This window comes from Xyrauchen texanus, chromosome 19 (genome assembly GCF_025860055.1).
Source record: "Xyrauchen texanus isolate HMW12.3.18 chromosome 19, RBS_HiC_50CHRs, whole genome shotgun sequence".
Taxonomy (NCBI): Eukaryota; Metazoa; Chordata; class Actinopteri; order Cypriniformes; family Catostomidae; genus Xyrauchen; species Xyrauchen texanus.
Window position 1 is genome coordinate 28,954,402 of NC_068294.1, and position 22,834 is coordinate 28,977,235.

General features: G+C 36.3%; 2 protein-coding genes across 2 annotated transcripts; both read right to left on the reverse strand.

Annotated features, from left to right (window-relative positions):
- Positions 1–875: 875 nt before the first annotated feature.
- LOC127660171 (atlastin-3-like) lies at positions 876–12,074 on the reverse strand. The gene is made up of 14 exons (XM_052150280.1): positions 11,937–12,074; positions 10,660–10,887; positions 9,793–9,927; positions 9,102–9,206; positions 8,937–8,987; positions 7,934–7,990; positions 7,227–7,319; positions 6,998–7,136; positions 5,689–5,816; positions 5,548–5,604; positions 5,402–5,473; positions 3,028–3,219; positions 2,683–2,922; positions 876–2,218 (listed from the first exon to the last, which is right to left on the reverse strand). The coding sequence occupies exons 2-14, from the start codon at positions 10,861–10,863 to the stop codon at positions 2,150–2,152; spliced, it is 1,542 nt and encodes a 513-aa protein (XP_052006240.1). The 5' UTR covers positions 10,864–10,887; positions 11,937–12,074; the 3' UTR covers positions 876–2,149.
- A 1,738-nt stretch (positions 12,075–13,812) lies between these two features.
- On the reverse strand, positions 13,813–22,143 carry LOC127660130 (forkhead box protein N2-like). The gene is made up of 5 exons (XM_052150224.1): positions 22,011–22,143; positions 18,409–19,013; positions 17,058–17,179; positions 15,974–16,029; positions 13,813–14,860 (listed from the first exon to the last, which is right to left on the reverse strand). The coding sequence occupies exons 2-5, from the start codon at positions 18,973–18,975 to the stop codon at positions 14,568–14,570; spliced, it is 1,038 nt and encodes a 345-aa protein (XP_052006184.1). The 5' UTR covers positions 18,976–19,013; positions 22,011–22,143; the 3' UTR covers positions 13,813–14,567.
- Between the last annotated feature and the right edge of the window lie 691 nt (positions 22,144–22,834).

The window sequence follows — 22,834 nt, forward strand, 5'->3', positions numbered from 1 at the left end:
ATTTGCATCCACAGAACTGCCACTCACTTGATGTTTTTGGCAACATTCTGAGTCAATTCTAGAGACTGTTGTGTGTGAAAATCCCAGGAGATCAGCAGTTACAGAAATACTCAAACCAGCCCATCTGGCACCAACAATCATGCCACGGTCCAAATCACTGAGATCAAACATTTTCCCCATGCTGATGGTTGATGTGAACATTAACTGAAGCTCCTGACCCATATCTGCATGATTTTATGCACTGCTGCCACACGATGGGCTGGTTTGAATATTTCTGTTGAGTAGTCTGATGTGTTAAATTAAAATTAAAAGATAATTAAACAGCAAAAGGAGTGTCAATTACACACTTTCATTGAATACGACCCAGTTACATTAATAAATAAATATAAATGCTTGGGGAGGTGGAGAGGTGTTTTTTTTTATCGTTATATGGTGGAATGTCTTGTTATAACATACCCCATAAAACATAATTCTGCTGTTGCACTGAAATTGCATACACCCCGCAGCAATATTCGTTAGTAGCTCTCATGGCACGCTGCTGAGAACCCTTTGTGTTTGTCTCTGCCCCTTTTTAAGGTTCGCTTAACTCGCTTCCAAATAAGGAAGCAAATGGTGACTGTCGTGCACGCGCATCAGCCAAAGCCGCGCACATCAGGCGGTTCGCGACTCGGATCGCCATATAAGGAAACAAGGACATTTCAATTCTATAGGAAAAATTCACACAGCACGCGCTAGAGGGAGCGTTTTTATGCAGCAGAGAATAATGAAACTGCAAAGGGGAAGAACATGCTCTGCCGACCGAATGGAATAGATTAGTCTTTATTTACAATTCGCAACTAATATATGGATTTAAGATAGTTTACTGGCTTATATATATTCATAAATGAATGACTGTCTAAATGTGGCCATGTAACCAAATGGTCTTCACATAAATCTTGTCAAACTTGTTATCAGTGCTGACATCTAGTGTTTTAAAATAGTGTTCAACAAATTGTACTTTTCGGTAGTGCCTGGATAAAACGAGACCCATCAGTATGTTGCATGCTTAAGAGCTTTATTCTAGGAATATATAAAGTGTATAGAACAGTAAAATGATATACAAAGGGGACAGGATGATCCCCAGTAGGTCCGTTTAGGTAAAGTCCACTCAATTGATAAGGTGAACAGCATTTAAGGCTCTGGTGCCATGGAATGCAACAAAAAACAATGTAACATACAGACAGGTGACTGGCATGCCTTGGGTCCATGATATGCATATTTTCATTGTAAATCTGGGAGAAATCTTTAGATATATTTGTCAATAACCAAAGTACAACAGGACTACTCCAAAAACAGAAACAAACCAACAGGTTTACTAACATGATATGCAAGTATTAAAAAAAAATGCAGAACCTCTCAGTATTAGAAAATGCTTATAGTACATGGACTAAACATTTTATAAGACACTGTTAAATATTGTCTTTTCTATCAAAATGTTCAGTCTATCTTCAAGAATGTGTCAGGATGGTATTGAACACTCAAAAACAGTTAAGAGGTGTACAGCACCAGTCTAGTGCTCAATAATATTGGGATGGAATAGTATGTATGCAACCCAATACAAGTGATACAACTTTATATATTATGGAATAATGGAATGCACATTTTGGTAAAAAGATATACATGTAGAACAAAGCTCTTACAAACAGTCATGTAACAGTGTCGTTACATATTTGATACTAAACATTATATCAAGCTTAATGCAATAATGGCATTGTGCAAAGGATTTCCTGGCTAAAGAAAATAAACAGAATATAGAAAGTGCTATCCAATAAAGTTACATGACGATGACCTGCAATGAAAGGAGTTTGACCTAACAGAAGTCTTTGGCTGTTTGCATTGAACAACATGTTAATGCAGCTGTGTGAAGAGTTTAGCCATTGTGCTAAATTCATACCTGTCCCTGAAAAACTGCTGGTTTGTGATTTTTGGCCTTATGTGTTTGTATTGATATTTTAAAATTCAGTTGATGACATTTTGACAAAATCAGTCGACCTGCATTAGAAGAAGATATTTAAGTACAATGTTTGGAGATGTGCGTTATTTGGTATATTATTGGTCACGTCTGTGCAGTTTACATCTTGTTCTGGCATCTTCAGGTTTGCCTGAGAAGCTATCTTTTTTTCTTCTGTTCTGCAGCCATCTGACCCTGGCCTCTTGTCTTGTTTACCACATCTGTGGCCTGGAAATAAAAGATGAAAAAATGTCTTAAAGGAATATTCTGGATTCGATATAAGTTAAGCTCAATCGACAGCATTTGTGGCATAATGTTGATTGCAACACAAAATATTTTAGACTCATCCCTCCTTTCTAGGTTACAGTGAGGAATTTACAATGGAAGTTAATCTGTAAAAAACACTCACTGTTTAAAAAGTATAGCCACAAGACGTTAACATGCATATTGTTTATATGATTTTAGTGTCATAAAATCGCTTACTAAACCTTTCTGTGTAAAGTTATAGCCAACTTTGATTTCTGCTTTTTTCAAAGTAAAGGAGGGACATGTCAAAACAATTTTTTGTGGCAATCAACATTATGCCACTAATATTGTATTAAACCCAGAATATTATTTTAAAGAATGTCTAACCTCTAATAAATGCATTTTTGATCTCTATTTTTTCCAGATGGAGTTTTAAATCCATTTACCTGCTCCAGTAAGACTCCAGCCGCCCGGTCTATGGCTGTGCCTACTCCTCTGTATTGGCCAGAGTAACGGATAAAGGCCCACGTCAGCATAGCAATCATGGCTAGACCAAGTACCCAGTCACATGCACAGGATATTGTTCCCAGGCCAATAAAAAGCAAGATTCCAGACAGCACATACAGGAGGCAAACCAGGACAAAAAGCACTGCAGGTGTCCGGAAAGCACTAAAAACATTCTTTGACTGAAAAGAAAACAAGAACATCAAAAATGACTTATACCTAATGTAATCCTGAACAATCAAACGGGTCTGTTTCAAAATCTGTCTCTCACAGATTTTTCACATTACCTCATTGTGCTTGCTGAAAGACTCCCACAGCTCCTTCAGCTCTTTTTCCAACTGTTCCTGGTAACGGTGACAGAAATCCCTCCCACCCATCTTCTTAGTGCTAGAAAAGAGATGGAGGGCCTCTTGCAAGAGGAAACGGTGCTTCTCCTCCAGTGAGTCAGGAGCAACATATGGAAGATCTCCACCACAGACCTAAAAGTTAGGGGAAATTAATGTTTAGAATGGCCATTAAATAAAAAGACCGGTTTAATCAGGTTATATGGATTTTATTTTTGGGTAATATTGGGATGGGACAATATGTATGGAAGAGGATTAGGGCCAAGCAATAATAAAAAAAAATAAAGCCATCTCGAGATTAAAGTCATTATAATGCGAGATTAAACTCGTTAAATTTCGAGAAAAAAGTCGAAATACAATCTTGAGAATAAACTCATTAAATATCGAGAATAAAGTCATTGTGTTTCGAGAAAAAACTCGTTAAGTTTAATCTCGCATTATAATGACTTTATTCTCGATATTTAATGAGTTTATTCTCAAGATTGTATTTCGACTTTTTTCTCGAAATTTAACGAGTTTAATCTCGATATTTAATGAGTTTATTCTCAAGATTGTATTTCGACTTTTTTCTCGAAATTTAACGAGTTTAATCTCGATATTTAATGAGTTTATTCTCAAGATTGTATTTCGACTTTTTTCTCGAAATTTAACGAGTTTAATCTCGATATTTAATGAGTTTATTCTCAAGATTGTATTTCGACTTTTTTCTCGAAATTTAACGAGTTTAATCTCGCATTATAATGACTTTATTCTCGAGATGGTTTTATTTTTTTATTATTGCTTGGCCCTAATCCTCTTCCATAAATATGGGTCTCTCACCACTCGGTTTTATATATGATACAAAATGTGTTTATTTTTTTGGTTGTGCAAAATGCACATTATAATTTTACATCAAAATAATGTTGTTTAATATACAATACAAATGTTCAAATTTTAAATAAATTCTCATTCACCTTTCTCCACAACCCTAACCTTCAATAGTAGTGGGCTACATTCAGGCTGATCAGGTGCAGTACAAGCAATAGAAATTAACAAAACCTGTCCTGAAAATGTATGTGAAAGTATATAATAAATAGTTTGTCATCATTATTATAATCACATTTAACTTTTAAAAATAAAAACAATTCTAAATTCTATCAATTAATATTATATCATGAAATGATGTATATATATATAATAATTATATGAGCTATCAATGTTTGAAACGGTTGGCACTTATATAGTGCCTTTTTAACCTAGTATATTTTGTACTTTAAAACCGGTATTCAAAGCGCTTTACACTGCGTCTCATTCACCCATTCACACACCAATGACGGCAGAGCTGCCATGCAAGGCGCTAGCTTGCTAATGAGAGCAACTTGGTGTCTTGCCCAAGGACACTTCAGCATGTGGAGTCGTATGGGCCGAGAATCGAACCGCCAACCCTGCGATTAATGGACAACCCGCTCTACCACCTGAGCCACAGCTGCTAATTTACAAGAACACCGAGTTTACATTCATTCTAGCATGTCACAGACTTGCACAAATAGTATTCCGGATTATTAACGAGAAGCTTTAATTTGTGATTAAAATGATAATTTCTTTTTACTTTAATTTGACTGTTTTAATCACAAGCACTTTTCATCAAAACAAGAACATTTTCCAAGTATTCCAGTACTTACATTTATAAAAGCTAAATTCAAGCACTTTAAGCACTTCAAGGACCTTGTGCGATCCCTGAAAACAGTGTAGATAAAAAGCGCAGTAATAGTAAAAAAAAAAAAAAAAGCGATATTATGATGTTTGATGGGTCATTTCATTTATGATCACATGGACAGAAAACAATGTTGCAAATTCCAAAATGTTTAGTTTTGCCTCATCATGAGTCTTTATTTTTTTAATTTGTGATATTTTGAAATTCGATATATCGTCCCATCCCTAGTAATCAAATTCCATTGCAACTGCATTTTGACAATTTGTCTATGGTACGAACACCATGCATATTTGTGAGCATTACATGCTTTATCTAAAATCAAAGCTAACAAAATGTACACAGATGTTTTGCAGTCACACATATACCATTTAAAGGCAGTTGTGTTAAAGGCATCAAGTATATTATATTCCAACAAACTTCTCAGATTTTGTATGAGTTCTGAAAGACTGCTTGAAACTATTATGTAAAACTAAAACGGTGTTTACAATGCACTACTTATAGACATTAAAGATGTGATATTCAGGGGAGAAAACAGTACAGCATTAGATAAACATGTTTTAACCCATGCAAATATTTTTGAGTAAACCTGTTGAGTGTTTAACAAATTCCAGGCAGCATACAAACCTTTTCCATATTCTTGTAGTACTGGTCTTTAGCTGACGCCACGGCCGCAAGGTTATTGGCCTCTGCTGTAGCCTGAACAAGTTAAAATATGATATCAAATATCTGAAATATTAAAATAAATATAAGCAATAATGTATTATGTTTACCTCTAGCATGGATTTAGGATGTGGAAGGTCTTCTCCCTGATATATCTTGATATAAGCCTGTTAAAAATTTTGTTTAGCAATTATTGGAAGCATGCTCAGTGAAATAAGACCACTATGTTCAAAAGCCAGGTATGTGCTCACCTTGAAGTATTCTAGCAAGCCCCTGCAGGTCACCTTATTGCCATTGATCTCTTTCACAGCCAGTTCATCAGCCTTCAATAGGTTGGGAATGAGTACAGACAACTCTTCCTTAAACTCTGGAGCCACATCTGAAAGAGTCAAGAATAGAAATAATTAGAGAAAAACAACAAATAAAAATGGCATACAAAAGATGAAACTGAAAATGCAATGTAAAAAAAAGGACATGAAACCTATGAATGAGGGACACAGGAATCAGAAAGATAGTTGACAATTAGACAAACATATGTAATGTGACAGTATGGATATATGAAATTAGAATTAGGAATGGGCATTTTGGTCATTTTGTCTACTCAACTACTTGTCAGATCAAGCAACCCAGTACTTTAAAGTTATATTCCGGGTTCAATACACGTTAAACTCAAATCGACAGAATTTGTGACAATCTATACGACCACAAAAAATCATTTCGACTCATCCGTCCTTTTCTTTAAAAAAAGCAAAATTGAAGTTACAGTGAGGCACTTGCTATGGAAGTAATTGGGACCCATTTTTGGGGAGATTAAAAAAGGCAGAAACGTGAAGCTTAATATTTTATAAAAGCACTTCTTAATTCTTCTGTTAAAACTCACATATTATTTGAGCTGTAAAGTTGTTTAAATCAGAATTTTGTTTCAGTAATTTTAGGGATTTAGGGTTTGTTGACATTTTGTTGTGACATTTTGTTGTCATGGCAACAAAGTGGTAAAATTGTATATTACTTTACACAGAAAAGATTAGCAAGCAATTTTATCACACTAAAATCATGTTAACACACATATATTTTTTATGTCTTGTGGTTATAATTTTGAAATAGTGAGTATTTTAACATTTACATACTGGCACCATTCACTTCCATCGTAAGTGCCTCACTGAAACCCAGATTTTTGCTTTTCTTAAAGGAGGGGAAAGTCAAAATATGTGTTTTTTTTTTTTTGTGGTAAATAAACATTATGCCACAAATTCTGTCGACTGAGCTTAACTTGCATTGAACCTGGAATATTCCTTTAAATTATATATATATTTTTTTAAAACAGTTTGAGTTTTGTTATATCCCAGAACTGAAAGTCACCATTTACAGTAGACGAAATTGCTGACTGAATTTTTTAACTGGTATAAAATGTTCTGAAAAAAAAAGACATCAAGCAATTATTGTTTTCATGCTCGATTGATTGCCATCACATTAGAGTACTCAGGAACTGCCCATCCCTAGTAAGAATATTGTAAGAATTGTGTACTGTGTGAGTATTAAAACATGAATACAGTCTAATACCACACAGCTGTCCTTTGAAAGTAGGGCTTGTTGCCACCTTCAGGCCAGGGTGTGGTAAGAGAAAACAGGAAATGGAGGTGAAACAGGAGCGAATGTGCTCTCTCACTGTCTGAAGCTCCTCATGCTGACTCTGCTTCACCTAAGCACAACCACAAGATAGATATAAATATACACACTCAAATCTGAACAGAAAGGGTGTAAATACCTGTAGTCATTCTTAATCACATACCTGCAGTCGTTTGTCCAAGAAATGACTTCCTCCCTTAAAACCATATTTGTATTCGTAAGGGAAACTCCAGTCTCTGATCAAAAACATTAGTGACTGTGGGCATGGAAAGAGTGGAGACATTTTTTTTTTTAAATCCATAAATATGAAAAAGTTTTATGTGTTCTCTCTTTTTTCTCTTTAACACACACATGCACAGACAAAAATGTCTGGTCGATAAGCAAACATTATTAGTTTCCAAGAATTATGGGAAAACTGTTCTGTTCTGAGCCTTTACATTTTATTAACATAAAAAACACCAAAGAGTATGTGTTTTTTTGGAAATGGTAACATGTTGATAAAATGTTAAAATGATAAAATGTTTTTTTTTTTTAAAGATAGCACTACTTTCGTACTGGCTTTTTATAGTACCTTATGATAGTATATGAATGTGGTAATATTCAATACCATGGTATAATCATCTGTTACTTTTACTGTACTATGGTACCATACAGTATTTTATGTAAGGGCTTTAAAGGGTGAAGGATGTCTGAGGCCCCAAGTTAATTGTGCTCAGCAAATTACATGAATGACAAGTGAAAACCACAAATTTTGCAACACAAATTATGACACAGAGCACGAGTCACTACAGGGCCACACCGATGTAAACAAACTGTTTAACTTAAGAGAGATAGCTAGTCTACAATGTTAAAATCAAGAGTTGTTCATACCTGAAAAGGCTTCAGAAAGATTTCATCCATTGCCAGTCGGCCATACTCTGTAAACAGCTAAAAACACACAAAGAACAAATTACTGTTTTAAGTTCCTCTAGTCTCCTACAAAGTTAGAAAATAATTAGAAACACAATATGAAGCATTTTAAATATACAATCCAGGTATATAGTAGGTACAACATGACTGAAAGAGTTATAGGAATATTCTGAATTCAATAGAAGTTAAGCTCAATCGCCAGCATTTGTGGCCTAATATTGATGATCATAAAAAATTAGTTCAACTCATCCGTCTTTTTCTCTGAGGTTACAGTGAAGCACTTACAACAGAAGTGAATTGGGAATTGTTTTTGAGGGTTTAAAAAGGCAGAAATTTTAAGCTTATACTTTTATAAAAGCACTTACATTAATTCTTCTGTTAAAACACATGTATTATTAGAGTTGTAAATTTGTTTACATCCCAATTTTTACATTCATTTTAGAGTTTGTTGACATTACATCATCATGGCAATGAAGGTGTACAATAGGCTATAACTTTACACAGAAAGGTTTAGAGAGCAATTTTATCACAATAAAATCACGTTAAATGCATATTGTCTATGGCTTGTGGCTATAATTTTGAAACAGTGAGTATTTTAAAGTTTATGGACTGGCCCCATAAACTGACTTCCATTGTAAGTGCCTCACTGTAACACAGATGTAGGGTCAAGTCGGCAAGAGTGCGGGCCAGTGTGTGTGTAATACATAAGCACATAGTGGGAAGGGAACGACAGAGCGGCGGTGCCGGTCTGTGTGGAATGAGTCCCATCAGTGCAGCTCACCAGGGGAGCTGTAGCATATTAAACCGCTAGTAGTTTTGCCTGCAGGGCGGGCACTTCCAGATTGTGGGGCAGGCCTTAGGGATGCCCTTCCAATTATTAGTATAGTGTTCCTAATAAAGTGCTCAGTGAGAGTAAGTTCAGGTGGAAATTATTCCATTCTTGACTAGTTGTGACTGGACTAACCTGAAGTTGCTGTAGATCATCTTCCTGAATATTCTGCGACAGGTTATAAATCTGCAAGAAAAATAAATAAGAAAATAAATTGCATTTACATATTTTCAGCCTTCACTTTTTGATTCTGTTAGGTAAATTGGTATAAAAAAGTACAAAAACAAAAGTTGAGGAAACCTGAACAGAGCTGGTCATGGTGCTGAGAGCAAAGATAGTGGCACAATCTTTCACTGTCGACTGAGAATCAAACGCTCCCTGAGTGTCCATCAAAAGCACTGCAACCTACAAAGAATATATGTTCTACCTTAGAAACACAATTATCCAATCTCAAAAGATAAAAGTGACCACAGATGTGATTCAAGAATCGGAGTGCATTGATGGTTTCTTAACACACATTATGCAATAATACACAATCACACAGGACAACATTTTGAAAGGAAATGACAGCATTTCACAACAAGTTTACTATAAACCTGAAATCAGGGCTTGCACAAGCACAGAATGCTTACTGGACAAGAAAACCCAGATAAGATTTTGACATTACAAGGCCAAAAACATTTGAACACCCATCTTCTAGTTCTAATTAATGGGTTTGCCACTCCCAGCTACATCCATTACCAGCAGGTGCATGAAATTAAGCATACAGCAAACACATATGGGTGTAGTGTTATGGTGTCCACATACATCTGGCAATGCAGAGTTTCAAACAACAATAACGTTCATAAAGCTGTCATTTCAAGAAAACTCAAACTGATTAATACTGTTCAATCTGTTCTGTTAATTAAGGACTTCATAAGTTCTTAATTCAAAGTTTGTATCTCAAACATATTTGACAACAGTGACCTGTCTGGCACTGGGTGCATGTTACCTCACTTCCATCCTTCTTCTGCACAACAAAGACTTCACTCCATAGCTGGATGCCAGTGGTCTCTGGCTCTGAGCCTCCTCTCCAGGAGAACCCTGTCAAGGGCTCGTTCTCCCCTCCGAGCCAGTCCTGACCAGGCTAGCGGGGACAAAATAATGACGTGGTGAGCGAAGGCATGTAAATTACAGAAAACACAACATTTTATGTTGAAGTTTCCTCCTCAAGAGCAGTGCAGCAGGAAGAGGAAGTCAATATCTTAGGCCTTGTTTACATCCCAGATTGTCAGTCACATGTGGTCAGCCAAAACACCTTACAATTTACGCCTGTCATCCACAAGACTCCAGTGATTAAATGCATGTCTTCTGAAGCAATGCAATCACTTTGGGTGAGGAACAGATCAATATTAAAATCCTTCTTTTACTATAAATCTCCACATTCACAATGTAAAAGAGAAGATTTTAAGTAAAAAATTACTTAAATATTCATCTGTTTCTCATTCAAACTTCTATCACTTCTGTAGACATGGATTAAATCACTGGAGTCTTATGGATTACTTTTATGCTGCGTGTATGAATGTTTTGGAGCTTGAAAGGCCACCATTTACTTACATTGTATGGACCTAATTAAAGCTAAAATATTCTTCTAAAAATTTTAATTTGTGTTCTGCAAAAGAAAGAAAGTCATACACATCTGGGATGGCATAAGTGTGAGAAAATGATTATTCCTTAAAAATCACGTGTAAGAGTCTTGAAAAGGGTTTGGAAGCTGATTCATATAGTCCAAGTCAAATCATGCATTAATTCAGCACATCATTTAATGTGCTTTAAATGTATTGAATGCATTATTGTATGTATTGGTTTTCCATCTGACCTTCTTATACATGTATCGGAGCATGAAATCCAAAATGAAACTTTTCCCTTTTCGAAAGGCGCCAGCGACCGACAGCACCACCACATCCTTATCTCGGACCTCAGGTGCCAACAGAATTCGACTTAGCTTTTCTGTATCCAGGTCAAAGGAGTGATCCTCCTTATTGACGGTCACAATCTGGACCGGTCCAGGTTCACTACGCATCCTCTGTCTTATATTACAGACTTACTGTGGATGAAAAGAACAATATTCACATATTCATTTTCAAGTGCATGCCAGTATTTGTTTGACCTTTACAGCTAATTTGTTACTATCAGCTTGGAAATATCAAGGACAGCATGTTAAATCACATTTCTGGAAGGCATTATAGAGACAGTACGGGCCCTATTGGCCAGCAGGGAAGGGTTTGTTTGCAAATTGTGATGTGGCAAGCTGGCTGAAAGGCTTAAGCATGCTCTTCTCCACTGACAAGATTCCCCAATCTGAATGTCGCCATTGTTTTAATCATTCAGACTGCTTTCACTCGTGGGCAAATGAGTACAGTAAACACTGCTGTGGAGTCATTTCAAGAATTAATTCTGAGTAAGCTGCTATGGATGCAACGAACAGCATTTGCATACGATGAAGCAGTCTGTGCACAAATGTGTGTACAGGTGAAACAAAACACCTTGAGGAATAAAATGCACAGAGTTAACACCTATTTAAAGAGGTGTGGAACAGAATAATGTGCGGGAAAATGTCAGGAATTCCTCTTTTGAGTTTTCTTAAACTAAACCGTATGTTTGCAGAATTATTTAATAATCATTTTCAGATAATCAGTTGCTTTGCATGTACTTAACAGAAACTTGACTGTTGAAACAAAAGGCCGACCCTCTGTAAAACATGATAGTTCATGAACAAATGAACGTGCTCATGCCAACCACAACCAGCAGCCAGCGTGATAGACAGTGCGTTCAAAACGTTCACTAAAGACATTCTTTGAATTGTTACTAAAACCAACTTTAGTTTAAATCTAATAGTTAAAGCAGGCACTTCCTTTACCACCTTGTGAATAGACTGGCTAAGTTCCAGATTGTTTATGTAATATTTTCTAAATATGAACCAGAAGTTGTTTATTTGGTGAAATCTTAAACATGCACACATATGATTAGCATAAAAGCAAATATTACACTAGCTTATTATTGTCGCCTCGCCCTATCATTGCGTTTCAAAGTGTTTTCAGATAGCTCACAAATTACTGACGTATACATATAAAAGCAAACAGTTTATCCCAATACCTTATCCCTCGGTTATTACTCCAGACTTGCCACGGCTCCGCTTTCAGATTACGAACGCTTCACTTTAATAAACACAACTTTGCCCGTCTAAGAACTTCCCACCATATGTATAGTTGGGAGTTGTTGTTTTTTGTTAACTAATTCGCTTACTGTCCAACTGCCTGGAGGTCAGTAAAGAACTACAAGACCCAGGCTACATGGTATGAATTCACTTGACATGTAGGGTGTGTAGTCCTTTAACCATAATTTTTATGGTCCTATCAGAGAGCAGAAATCTTTCCAAGCCTACTAATTTGTTATGTATGCGGAACCAAAAAAAGAAAATAATAGTCTATATATATAGTTTTTTTTCTTCTTTTTTCTTTAAAAATAAATAAAATATATATTATTTTTTCATATATATATATATACTATTGTTTTATTATAAATGCTAGTGAAGACTACAAGCTATTCTTTATTTTTTATTTGACAAAAAGTTTTGCCTGACATCTAGGGAGTGTCTGGTAGGTTTTCCACAGTGAGTCATACTAGCAATAAGCACTACAATTTTAGTGTAGTCAAGACCAAGAACCACCCATTGAAACGCCACATAAAGTACATTAAACAACAGCTTCTAGAGTTTGCAGAGCTTAACCTACATGGTTGTTGTAGCATGTCCTGACGATTAAACATTTGAACAGGGAAATATTTCTTCCAAGCTGACCCTATATCCTAAAATTATAAGAAAATATTGCTGCATTTTAAATGTGTATTTGGCAATGTATTGTTACAAAAATAATTAATTTGGTGGAGTATAGCAATAGTAATAATTTTACAATTAATACATTTATGCCCTTTTATGCATTTTACCTTCCCTTTTTTCCACAATTTACAAGAAGTGAACAAGACAGGGGGACACAATTGTAGACCACAATTATCTAAAAGTTACATTTTGGTCTGTTCTCACCCAAAATCAATCAAATTGCTTCAGAAGACGGATTAAACCTTTGGAGTTTTAGGATTACTTTTATGCTGCCTTTATGTGTTTTGGAACTTCAAAGTTTTGGTCACCATTCACTTTCATTGTAAGGACCTACAGAGCTGAAATATTCTTCTAAAAATCTTCTGTTTGTGTTCAGCAGAAGAAAAAAAGTCATACACATCTGGGATGGCATGAGGGTGAATAAATGATAAGAGGATTTTCATTTTTGGGTGAACTATTCCTTTAAGTGTGAGGAAATAGGCTGGAAAAATCACTCTGGACCCGACTCACCCTGCCCACTATCTTTTTAAACTGTTGCCTTCTGGCCGAGCATCAGAGCTCTGAGCACCAGAACCATCAGGCACAGGATTCGATTTTACCTTCAGGCTATCCATTTCATGAATAGTTAAATCTGCCCCATTAAGTATGTGCAATACTCAGTCTAGTCTTTTTATATTTATCTACCATCTCCTACCTCTTCTGCCATTACATTCCCTTGCACTGTATATAGCAGATTTGTATTTAGTTTTGCACTACGTTTGTGTCTGTGTGTATAGGTATATATATGTATGTATGTATGTATATATGTATATTTACAGTCTTATTGTGTATTTTATATATATTTTATTTTCTATCCAATTTTTTATTATTGTCTGTCTTGTTGCTATTTTGTATTGTTGAGCACTGGAAGCTCCTGTCACCAAGACAAATTCCTTGTATGTGTAAGCATACCTGGCAATAAAGCTGATTCTGAAGATTATGTGATTATTGTGATTATCATGATTGAGGTCATGTGGGATGTCACTGGTTCACTCCTAGATTTATTTTATGGCTGTGATCTCACTTCTGAATGCAACATGTTACTGATGTCTTGTTAATTACATTTTATTTGATCATTTAAAGTTAAATCGGGCAAAGATTTCATCATAACATTTTAGTACTTTTATTGCTAATGAGTTACATATCAAGAGAATAGGGGGTCAGAGTATGATTTAGTGTCAATCTGTAAAACCTACTAAAAAACAACAACAACAACAAATGTATAAAGCAAAATATAAAATGCATAATACTACATAGGAAATTAATTGCTGTACAGAATGCTGTAGCATGACAATAATAAGGAAGAAATGGTTTCTATATTAATCTTTCTGTGAATACCAAATAACAGCTGGCAGTTTGTCTCAATAATACTTGAACACATTCATAATTGTGACATATTGCAGAGTTAAAAAACAACAACTTTTCTTTCAAAAGCTCAGCAGAACCTTTTCCCTCTAGAATACAAAGAATCTTTAAAAGAACAATCTTGATGGGAGGGACTTAATGAACAATGGCATGGAAGTGCATTAATTATTACAAGTCAACTATAACAAACAATATTTTGGTTCCTTCTCTCAAATATTTTTGTCATTATGCAAATGCTATTAAAACAAATTTACATACAATACACTAAAAGCAAGGAAAACACCACAGTGCTGTCAGTCCCTACAAATGTCTTTTCAAATCATTACATTATTTTGAATTGCTTATGTTGCACCTTTTACGATAGTAAGTCAAAGTTTAGGCAGTTATAAAATAGAACATAAAGCAAAGGGGTTTCAAGAGTTTTGACAAGTGGCCCCATCTCCCCTTTAACCCTCCTTGCTTGTGCATAGCACAGGTTCCACCTATCATTGGTTGCCTCCTGCAAGGTCAAGCAGTGACCCTGCAGCCTCTTGAGCCTCTGCATCAAGCTGCAGTATCTCAACCGTCTCCAGGTCCAATTCAGTGTCTCCTGGAAGAACCAGGTACTGACACTGCTGATACTGATAATAATGTAACTCAATGTAACCACTGTCAGCTAATGGATCTTTCTCTGACTCTTCTCCTGCAACATCTGTAAGTTCAACAGCCTCCATGGCAACCAGCTCGTCATGGTCAGGTGTCAAAGAGCATGGTGGGTTTGAAGACAAAGAATCTAGATCTGAAGAAAAATGGAACCACAGTGAACTACAAGAAAAGTCTGAATTTCATGTGAACCAGTCCAGAATTGAAAAGAAAATTTTGTTGTGTAACATTTTCTTTATTTCACAGAAAAACAATTGTTCAATTACTTAGAGAAATTGTGAAAAACATAATTGTGCTCAGAGATGTCATACAATGGCAGTTTATGGAGAAATGCATCAATTCTTCAACTACATACTCTTCAGACATGTTTAGTTCTATTCTCTATTTTGTGTGCAGATGTGTTGTGTTCTGTTGTCGCTATTGCTGTGGAGGACCTGTTTATAGATAAACAAATGACAAAACAAAATTAGTTTTCGCTTGAATGCCCCAATGTCGTGAGTGCGCTGCGTGAACTGTTGCTCTCGTGCCCTATCATGAACGCGCACAGGAGATCAATGGTCAGTGAACATTTTCACTAAATAATACATTAGATTTCCATTTGTTTCTCACCAAACCTTATCGTATGCTTTCATAACAATCACGAGTCTCATGGAATCATTTATTAGACTTCTGAAGTATACTTTTGTGTTCTTTTGAAGCTTGTAGATGTGGTCACCATAAACTGCCATTGTATGACATCACTGAGCACAATTGCTTTTTCACAGTTTCACCCTTTGTGTTAAGAAAAAGAAAGAATCTCTTGTTGATTATAACAACAAATGTTATAATGTAAGAATAAATGAGTGAATTTTCATTTTTGGGTGAACTTATCCTTTAAGTAGTGCTATCCTGTGAAAGATCTGTGGTGAGAGCAAAGTGTACGTTATGTGAGATATTTTTATTGACCCTGTACTCAAACATCTTGACAAAAAGAAGCCAGCCATCATGTCATTGTGGCTATAGGTTGTTAGGGTAATGTCCGGTTGTTCCCAAGACAACAGTTCAAAAACCTACCGGCTCTGGAAAAAGAGAAAGAAGGCTAGCAAATGATTCAGGAAGAAAATTGCATGTGAGAGAAGTTCATATGATGCCAAATCATATACTGTCTCTTGAGTCCTCTAAGAGCAATTATTTTACTTTTGAATCATTTCAAAAATTAAAAACAGTTAATAGCTTTTATTAGAGTTAATGTAAAAATGATGTGACTGACCTGATATTTCCATGGTTTCGTAAATTACATTTTGTCCATTATCAGCTGCTTCCAACCTGTACAGAATGCAGGTCAGATATGCTTGTGTGACAGTAATATAAGTCACTATGAAAGAGTAATTTCTTCCTCTGACATCATACTTATTAAATCAAATAATTAAATATTAAAGGAATATTCCTGGTTCCATACAAGTTAAGCTCAATTGACAGCATTTGTGGCATAATGTTGATTACAACAAAAATGTATTTTGACTTGTCCGTCCTTTTCTTAAAAAACAAAAAGCAAAAATCTGGTTTTCAATTGAGGCAGTTTCAATGGAAATTAATCTGTTAATGTGAAAATATTCACTGTTTAAAAAATATAGCCATAAGACATCCACAATATGCATGTTAGCATGATTTTATTGTGATAAAATCGCATACTAATCCTTTCTGTGTAAAATGATATCAAATTTTACAACTTTAACCATAACAACATAACACCATATACCCTAAATCGACCATAAAAATGACAATATAAACATCTTTACAGCTAATAATACAAAAATTAACAGAAGAATGAATGTAGCTTTTATAAAATTATAAGCTTCACATTTCTGCCTTTAAACCCCTCCATTGGCTCCATTCACTTCCATTGTAAGTGCCTCACTGTATACTCAATTTTTGAGGGAGGAGGGAGAATTCAGAAAAGGAGGGAGAATTCAAAATTATTTTTTTGTGGTAATTAAGATTAAGATTCAACTTTATTGTCATTGTGCATAGTACAGGTACAGAGCCAATGAAATGCAGTTGTTTTCACATAGGCCCTATCCCAACTAAGCTGGGGTCAGAGAGCAGGGTCAGCCATGAAACAGCGCCCCTGGAGCAGATAGGGTCAAGGGCCTTGCCCAACAGTGGTATCTTGGCGGTGCTGGGGCTTGAACCCCCGACCTTTCGGTCAGTAACCCAGAGCCTTAACCGCTGAGCCACCACTGGCCCTCAATCAACATTATGCCACAAATGTTGTCGATTCAGATGAATTTGTAGTGAATCATATCAAAGTATTCCTTTAAGGAACATTCAGATGTTCTTTTAAGCAAACTCACAAAACAGGACTGTTCAACAAGTTGCTGCTTGTACGATGACAATAATGTGTTTTTCGAAGAACCTCCAGAAGAGCTGGCCGATGCTCTGGACAGACACGCCATAATGAGCCCTTTCCAACAGACTATAAAATAAAACAAAATTTAGGCATATCTAATTAGATTAGGCAATATAGACAAGAGATCAGCAAATTCAAACAATAGAAGTACACATTCAAAATATACAGTTGAAGTCAGACGATTACATACACTTAGGTTGAAGTCCTTAAAACTATTTTTTTAACCACTCCACAGGTTTAATATGAGCAAACTATAGTTTTAATATAGTTTAACTAATCACTAATTGCAACCACGAGGAGGTTACCCCATGTGACGCTACCCTCCCTAGCAACCGGGCCAATTTGGTTGCTTAGGAGACGTGGCAGGAGTCACTCAGCACCCCCTGGATTCGAACTTGTGACTCCAGGGGTGGTAGGACATTTCACATTCTTAAAATAAAGTAGCGATCATAACTGACCTAAGACAGTGAATGTTTTCTATGATTAAATGTCAGGAATTGTGAAAATCCATCCATCCATCCATCCATCCATCTTCAACCGCTTATCCGAAGTCGGGTCGCGGGGGCAGCTGCTCCAGCAGGGGGCCCCAAACTTCCCTATCCCGAGCCACATTAACCAGCTCTGACTGGGGGACCCCGAGGCATTCCCAGGCCAGTGTGGAGATGTAATCTCTCCACCTAGTCCTGGGTCTTCCCCGAGGCCTCCTCCCAGCTGGACGTGCCTGAAACACCTCCCTAGGGAGGCGGCCAGGGGGCATCCTTACCAGATGCCCAAACCACCTCAACTGACTCCTTTCAACGCAAAGGAGCAGCGGCTCTACTCCGAGCTCCTCACGGATGACTGAGCTCCTCACCCTATCTCTAAGGGAGAAGCCCACCACCCTTCTGAGGAAGCCCATTTCGGCCGCTTGTACTCGCGACCTAGTTCTTTCGGTCATGACCCAACCTTCATGACCATAGGTGAGGGTAGGAACAAAAATTGACCGGTAGATCGAGAATTGGAATTGTGAAAAACTGAGTTTAAATGTATTTGGCTATGGAGTATGTAAACTTCTGACTTCAACTGTAGTTCTTTAAAAAATAATTCTGTCATAACTTACTCATCCTCATGTTGTTCCAAATGCATTTATGACTTACTTTGTTCCATGGAACACAAAATGAAATGTAATGCAGGATATGTGCACAAAACAGTTAATCCAGGTTTGGAACAACATGAGAGTGAGTAAATGACAATTTTCACCTTGGGTGAACTATCCCTTTAACACAAGTGATTGGAAGTTCAGATGTCTGACGCACTTGAGTCTTGTCACAATGGATTCGTTGGAAGCTCTTGTTCAAGGACAGATTGTGTCGAACAGAGTTCCTCCAGCCACCCGAAGCCTCTCTGTAGTAGGGGAAGTTGTTTACAATCCACTCATAAATACCTTTTACAGGAAGTCTATTTTCTGGGGAGTCTTCAATTGCCATGAAGATGAGACTGCTAAAAGAGTATGGAGGTTTAGCAGGGTATGAAGGCAGTGGTTGGGCAGGAATAGGTTCTAATGTCTGAGGCAGTGTGGTGATTCTGGGCAGGGGCAAAATGTTCCCTCTTTGATGCAGCCAGCTCAGGCAGGTCAGGTCATCCTGCTCAAATTCTGTGGAGGGACTGAGACAGTGTGACCCCCCAGAAAACTGAGGGGTTGATGAGAAGTGGAGATATGAGGCTGGGGTGGAAGGGGATGGGGTGCTTGGGGAGAGAGGGAGTGATGCAGGTAGAACAGCAGCAGACTGTGGAAGAGAGGCAGATAGGGACTGAGTTTCTGAATTATTTCTTGGGGAATGTAGAAGAGAATAAGGTGACAGTGCTAGTGTGTCTTTCTCCATCTGTCTCCCAGTTGCAGGGTACAGGCCCACACATTCACCTGTTGAAATACACAAGAAGCTGACTAAAAGGAATAGTTAATTCAAAAATGTATCATTTGAGTAATCAATTACTCATCCTCATGTTGTTCCAAATATGTATGACTTTCTTTCTTCTGGGGAAGACAAAAGGAGATGTTGGGCAGAATGTTAGTCTCTGTCACCACTTTGTATCTTTTTAGCCATACAATGAAAGTCAATGGAACTTGAGCTAAAGCTGACACTCTGAATAACATATTTTATGTCATCATAAGAAAGTCATATTTGTTTGGAACAACGGGAGGGTGAGTAAATGATGACAGACACAAAAGCACTTACAGTGGCAAGAAAAATCTGTGAAAACTTTGGAATTAGCGGGTTTTCATAAAATGTGATCTCATCTTTATATAGGCAAACACAATGTGCTTGAGCTAACAACACACCATCAATTATAACATTTCACTTCTTTATTGAACACATCCCATTAACGTTCACTTTGCTTTGGAAAAAGTAAGTGAACCCTTAGATTTAATAACTGGTCAATCCTCCTTTGGCAATAACAATATCAACCAGGCCTTTTGAGTCATCTTGGCTGGACAAGCACTTCTAGGGAGAGTAGCCACAGTACTAAATTGTCTCCATTTATAGACAATTTGTCTAACTGTGGACAGATTAATATTTAAGCTCTTTGAGATAACTGTAACCTTTTCAGCTTTATGCAAAGCAACAATCCTTGATAGTAGGTCTTCTGAAATCTCTTTTTTGCCAGGCATGTTCCACGTTAGAAGATGTTTCTTGTGAATAGCAAATTCAAAATTATTTTATGCTTTTTATAAGTCCTCCAATCTCGTTTCATTAATAGGATGCCAGGTTCACTAACTCTTTAGCTTTTGCTTTTTTGATGTCATTAGCCTAGGGGTTCACATACTTTTTACAACTTACACTGTGAATGTTTGAATGATGTATTCTATACAAGAACAATACAAAGTGTTATTAGTTAAAGCAGATTGTGTTTGTTCATTGGTGTAACTTAGATGATCAAACCAGATTTTAAGACACATTTTTTACATAAATGCAGGTAATTACAAAGGGTTCACATATTTTTCTTGCCACTGTATCAATAAAACTTTATATATGTGCCTTGAAATCATTTGTTTTTACGAGTGACTATACTATGGTTCCTGTAGGCAAACCGTGGTAAATTTTTGTAAGGTAAGGTTAGGGTTAGGTTTAGGGGTTGATGTAGGGTGATTGTGGGACTCTAAATAAACACAATAAACACACTGAAGTGATACTGTATGTTAGTATTTCATTAGGAATGCAAAAAGCATCTACACAGGTCAAAGAAGATGGTTTTTGTTGCTATTTACTGTACATTTAGTGCAAATAGCCTATGCCTTTGTTTTTTGGTAAAGAAAAGAAGTGCATAGCTGGGTCATTCTCAAAAAAATGTCACTTTCTGACTTAAATAAATATTGATATTTTCAATTCCGTTCCGTTTCGTTTTCGCCCATAAAAGCTGAGAGTAAACCTCTTTTGACATCTTGACATTATTTTTATTCATAAAGGACAACTTGACTGTTGTTCATTATTTTATTATTTAATTTTGTGTTGTAACACCAATGACAAATTCTCTTAAAAGATGGTGTCAATAGCATCACAAAACATACACCACTGTTCAGATTATAATCAATAAATCATACCATTAAATGTATATACCAATATTTTATATTGTATGTAATCTCATTACATGTATTCCAATACTCCCCAACACTGTTTATACATTATGTAAACTCAATGTAAACACTTCTGAATACTACAAATTATACATACAAAAAACAAGAATGTAACTAAATGTGTTATAAATGTGTAAATATATGCATATATTTATAAGGGCAATAATACATTATGACATATTTTAACTTCATCAAACACTATAAATATAAAGAATTTAACAGACTCCTACACCATGTACATATGGGTTTGGTGAAATTTGGCAAAGAGTTCAGGCAGTTCTGGCTCATGCTGCTTTACATTTTTTAACTCATCTGAATGATGGGGTGCTCCATTCAGAAGTGATCATCCCTATATTCCCTAAGTACTTTTGTACCACACAAAATAAATCTTTTTTTCCCCCCCAACCACATAAGCACAGTTAATTATTTTTTTTTATATTGGAGAAATGCAGTTATATAATGAATAGAAATCATAAAACTTAAACCTATAAAGCCTTTATGAAAAAAGAGTCCGAATTTTTTCTTTTTTTTAAATTAGAAACAGGAAGGCAAAAGTGTCCAATAAGTGTGCGGGGGGCCCTCATATTCACAGGGCCCTATTAAGTGGGCCTTGTATAAGCTGACAGCTGTGGGGCCACATATTCTAGCGTATATAAACATTTGTTTTCAAACTTGCACCCTGGGCACTGACCCATTGGCCCGGGCCATAATATACCTATTCTAAAAAGTCAAGGTACATGTTTGTCTCCATATTTTGATAATGACCCAGATAGTTGTCATCTAAAACGTCCATTTTAATGTATTTGCATTGCACTTTCCCAAATAAACATTGATTCAAAGCGCCTTACAAAAAATCATAAAAGCTTGAAAGTAATAAATTAAGCAAAGGGGGGCTGAAAACTCGGTGCACTCCCACAAAAGTCTAATTTCTTTCCAAATTTTGAATAGTGGGTGCACAAGTTAGTAAATGATTGAGCTGGCCAACCAAAGCATAACATACCAATTCAACTGGTGCAAAACAAACAGGGGTATGAGGGAAAGCTTGCTGGTAATTAATGCAAAAATATGTAGGTTATATAAATGAAAATATAAAAGAGCAAGCAAACATATATCGAGTTATTTTTTAGCATCGAACAAACACAGAAAGCCAAGCCTCATGGTCTATACAACTGAGAAAATGGAGCAGGAATATTAAGTTACATTTAGAATAATTACCCACGCATTCATTCTCACGTGAACCTTTTATGTCAAGACAAAAGAGCGAAAGAAGCGCGAGAAACTTACCTAAACAGGTAGACGAATTTACAGCAATTAACCTTCACTCTGTGGTCTTATATATTAAAAGTTTGGGGTCCACTGCTAAAACATGTGTAAAAAGAACGGCTATGCACGCGTTCTGTCCGTTCCACGTTTCCTTGGAAACCAGAAAGACGCTTTGCAGCCGGCTCGCCTCCAGCGACTCCCCCCACCCCCACCCCACCCTTAAAGGAACATTCCGGGTTCAATACAAGTTAAGCTCAATGACAGCATTTGTGGCATAATGTTGATTACCACAACAACAACAAAAAGTTTTTTTGACTCGTCCCTCATTTTCTTAAAAAAAAAAATATATATATATGTACAGTGAGGCACTTACAATGGAAGTGAATGGAGGATAACCCGTAAAATACTAACTATTTCATGTATATCCACATAGACATAGGTGAACATGATTTTAGTATGATACATTTGCTTACTATTCTTTTCTTTGTAAAGTTCTATTCAATTTTACAACTTTATTGCCATGATGACAATGTCATCTGTAAAAACAACGATATAAACAACTCTACAGCTGAGTTTCAACTAATAATTAATGTAAGCGCTTTTATAAAATTATGAGCTTCACATTTATGCCTTTAAACCCTCCAAAACTTTATCTCACTGTAATTTCTATTTTTGCTTGTTTTTTTTTTTGTTTGTTTTTTTTTTTAAGGACAGACATGTCGAAATAATTTTTGTTGTAATCAGCATTACCCCACAAAAGCTGTTGACTGAGCTTAACTTGTATTGAAACTGGAATATTCCTTTCAGCTTTCTGTAGTGTTTCTGTAACTAGTAAGAAAGCCTTT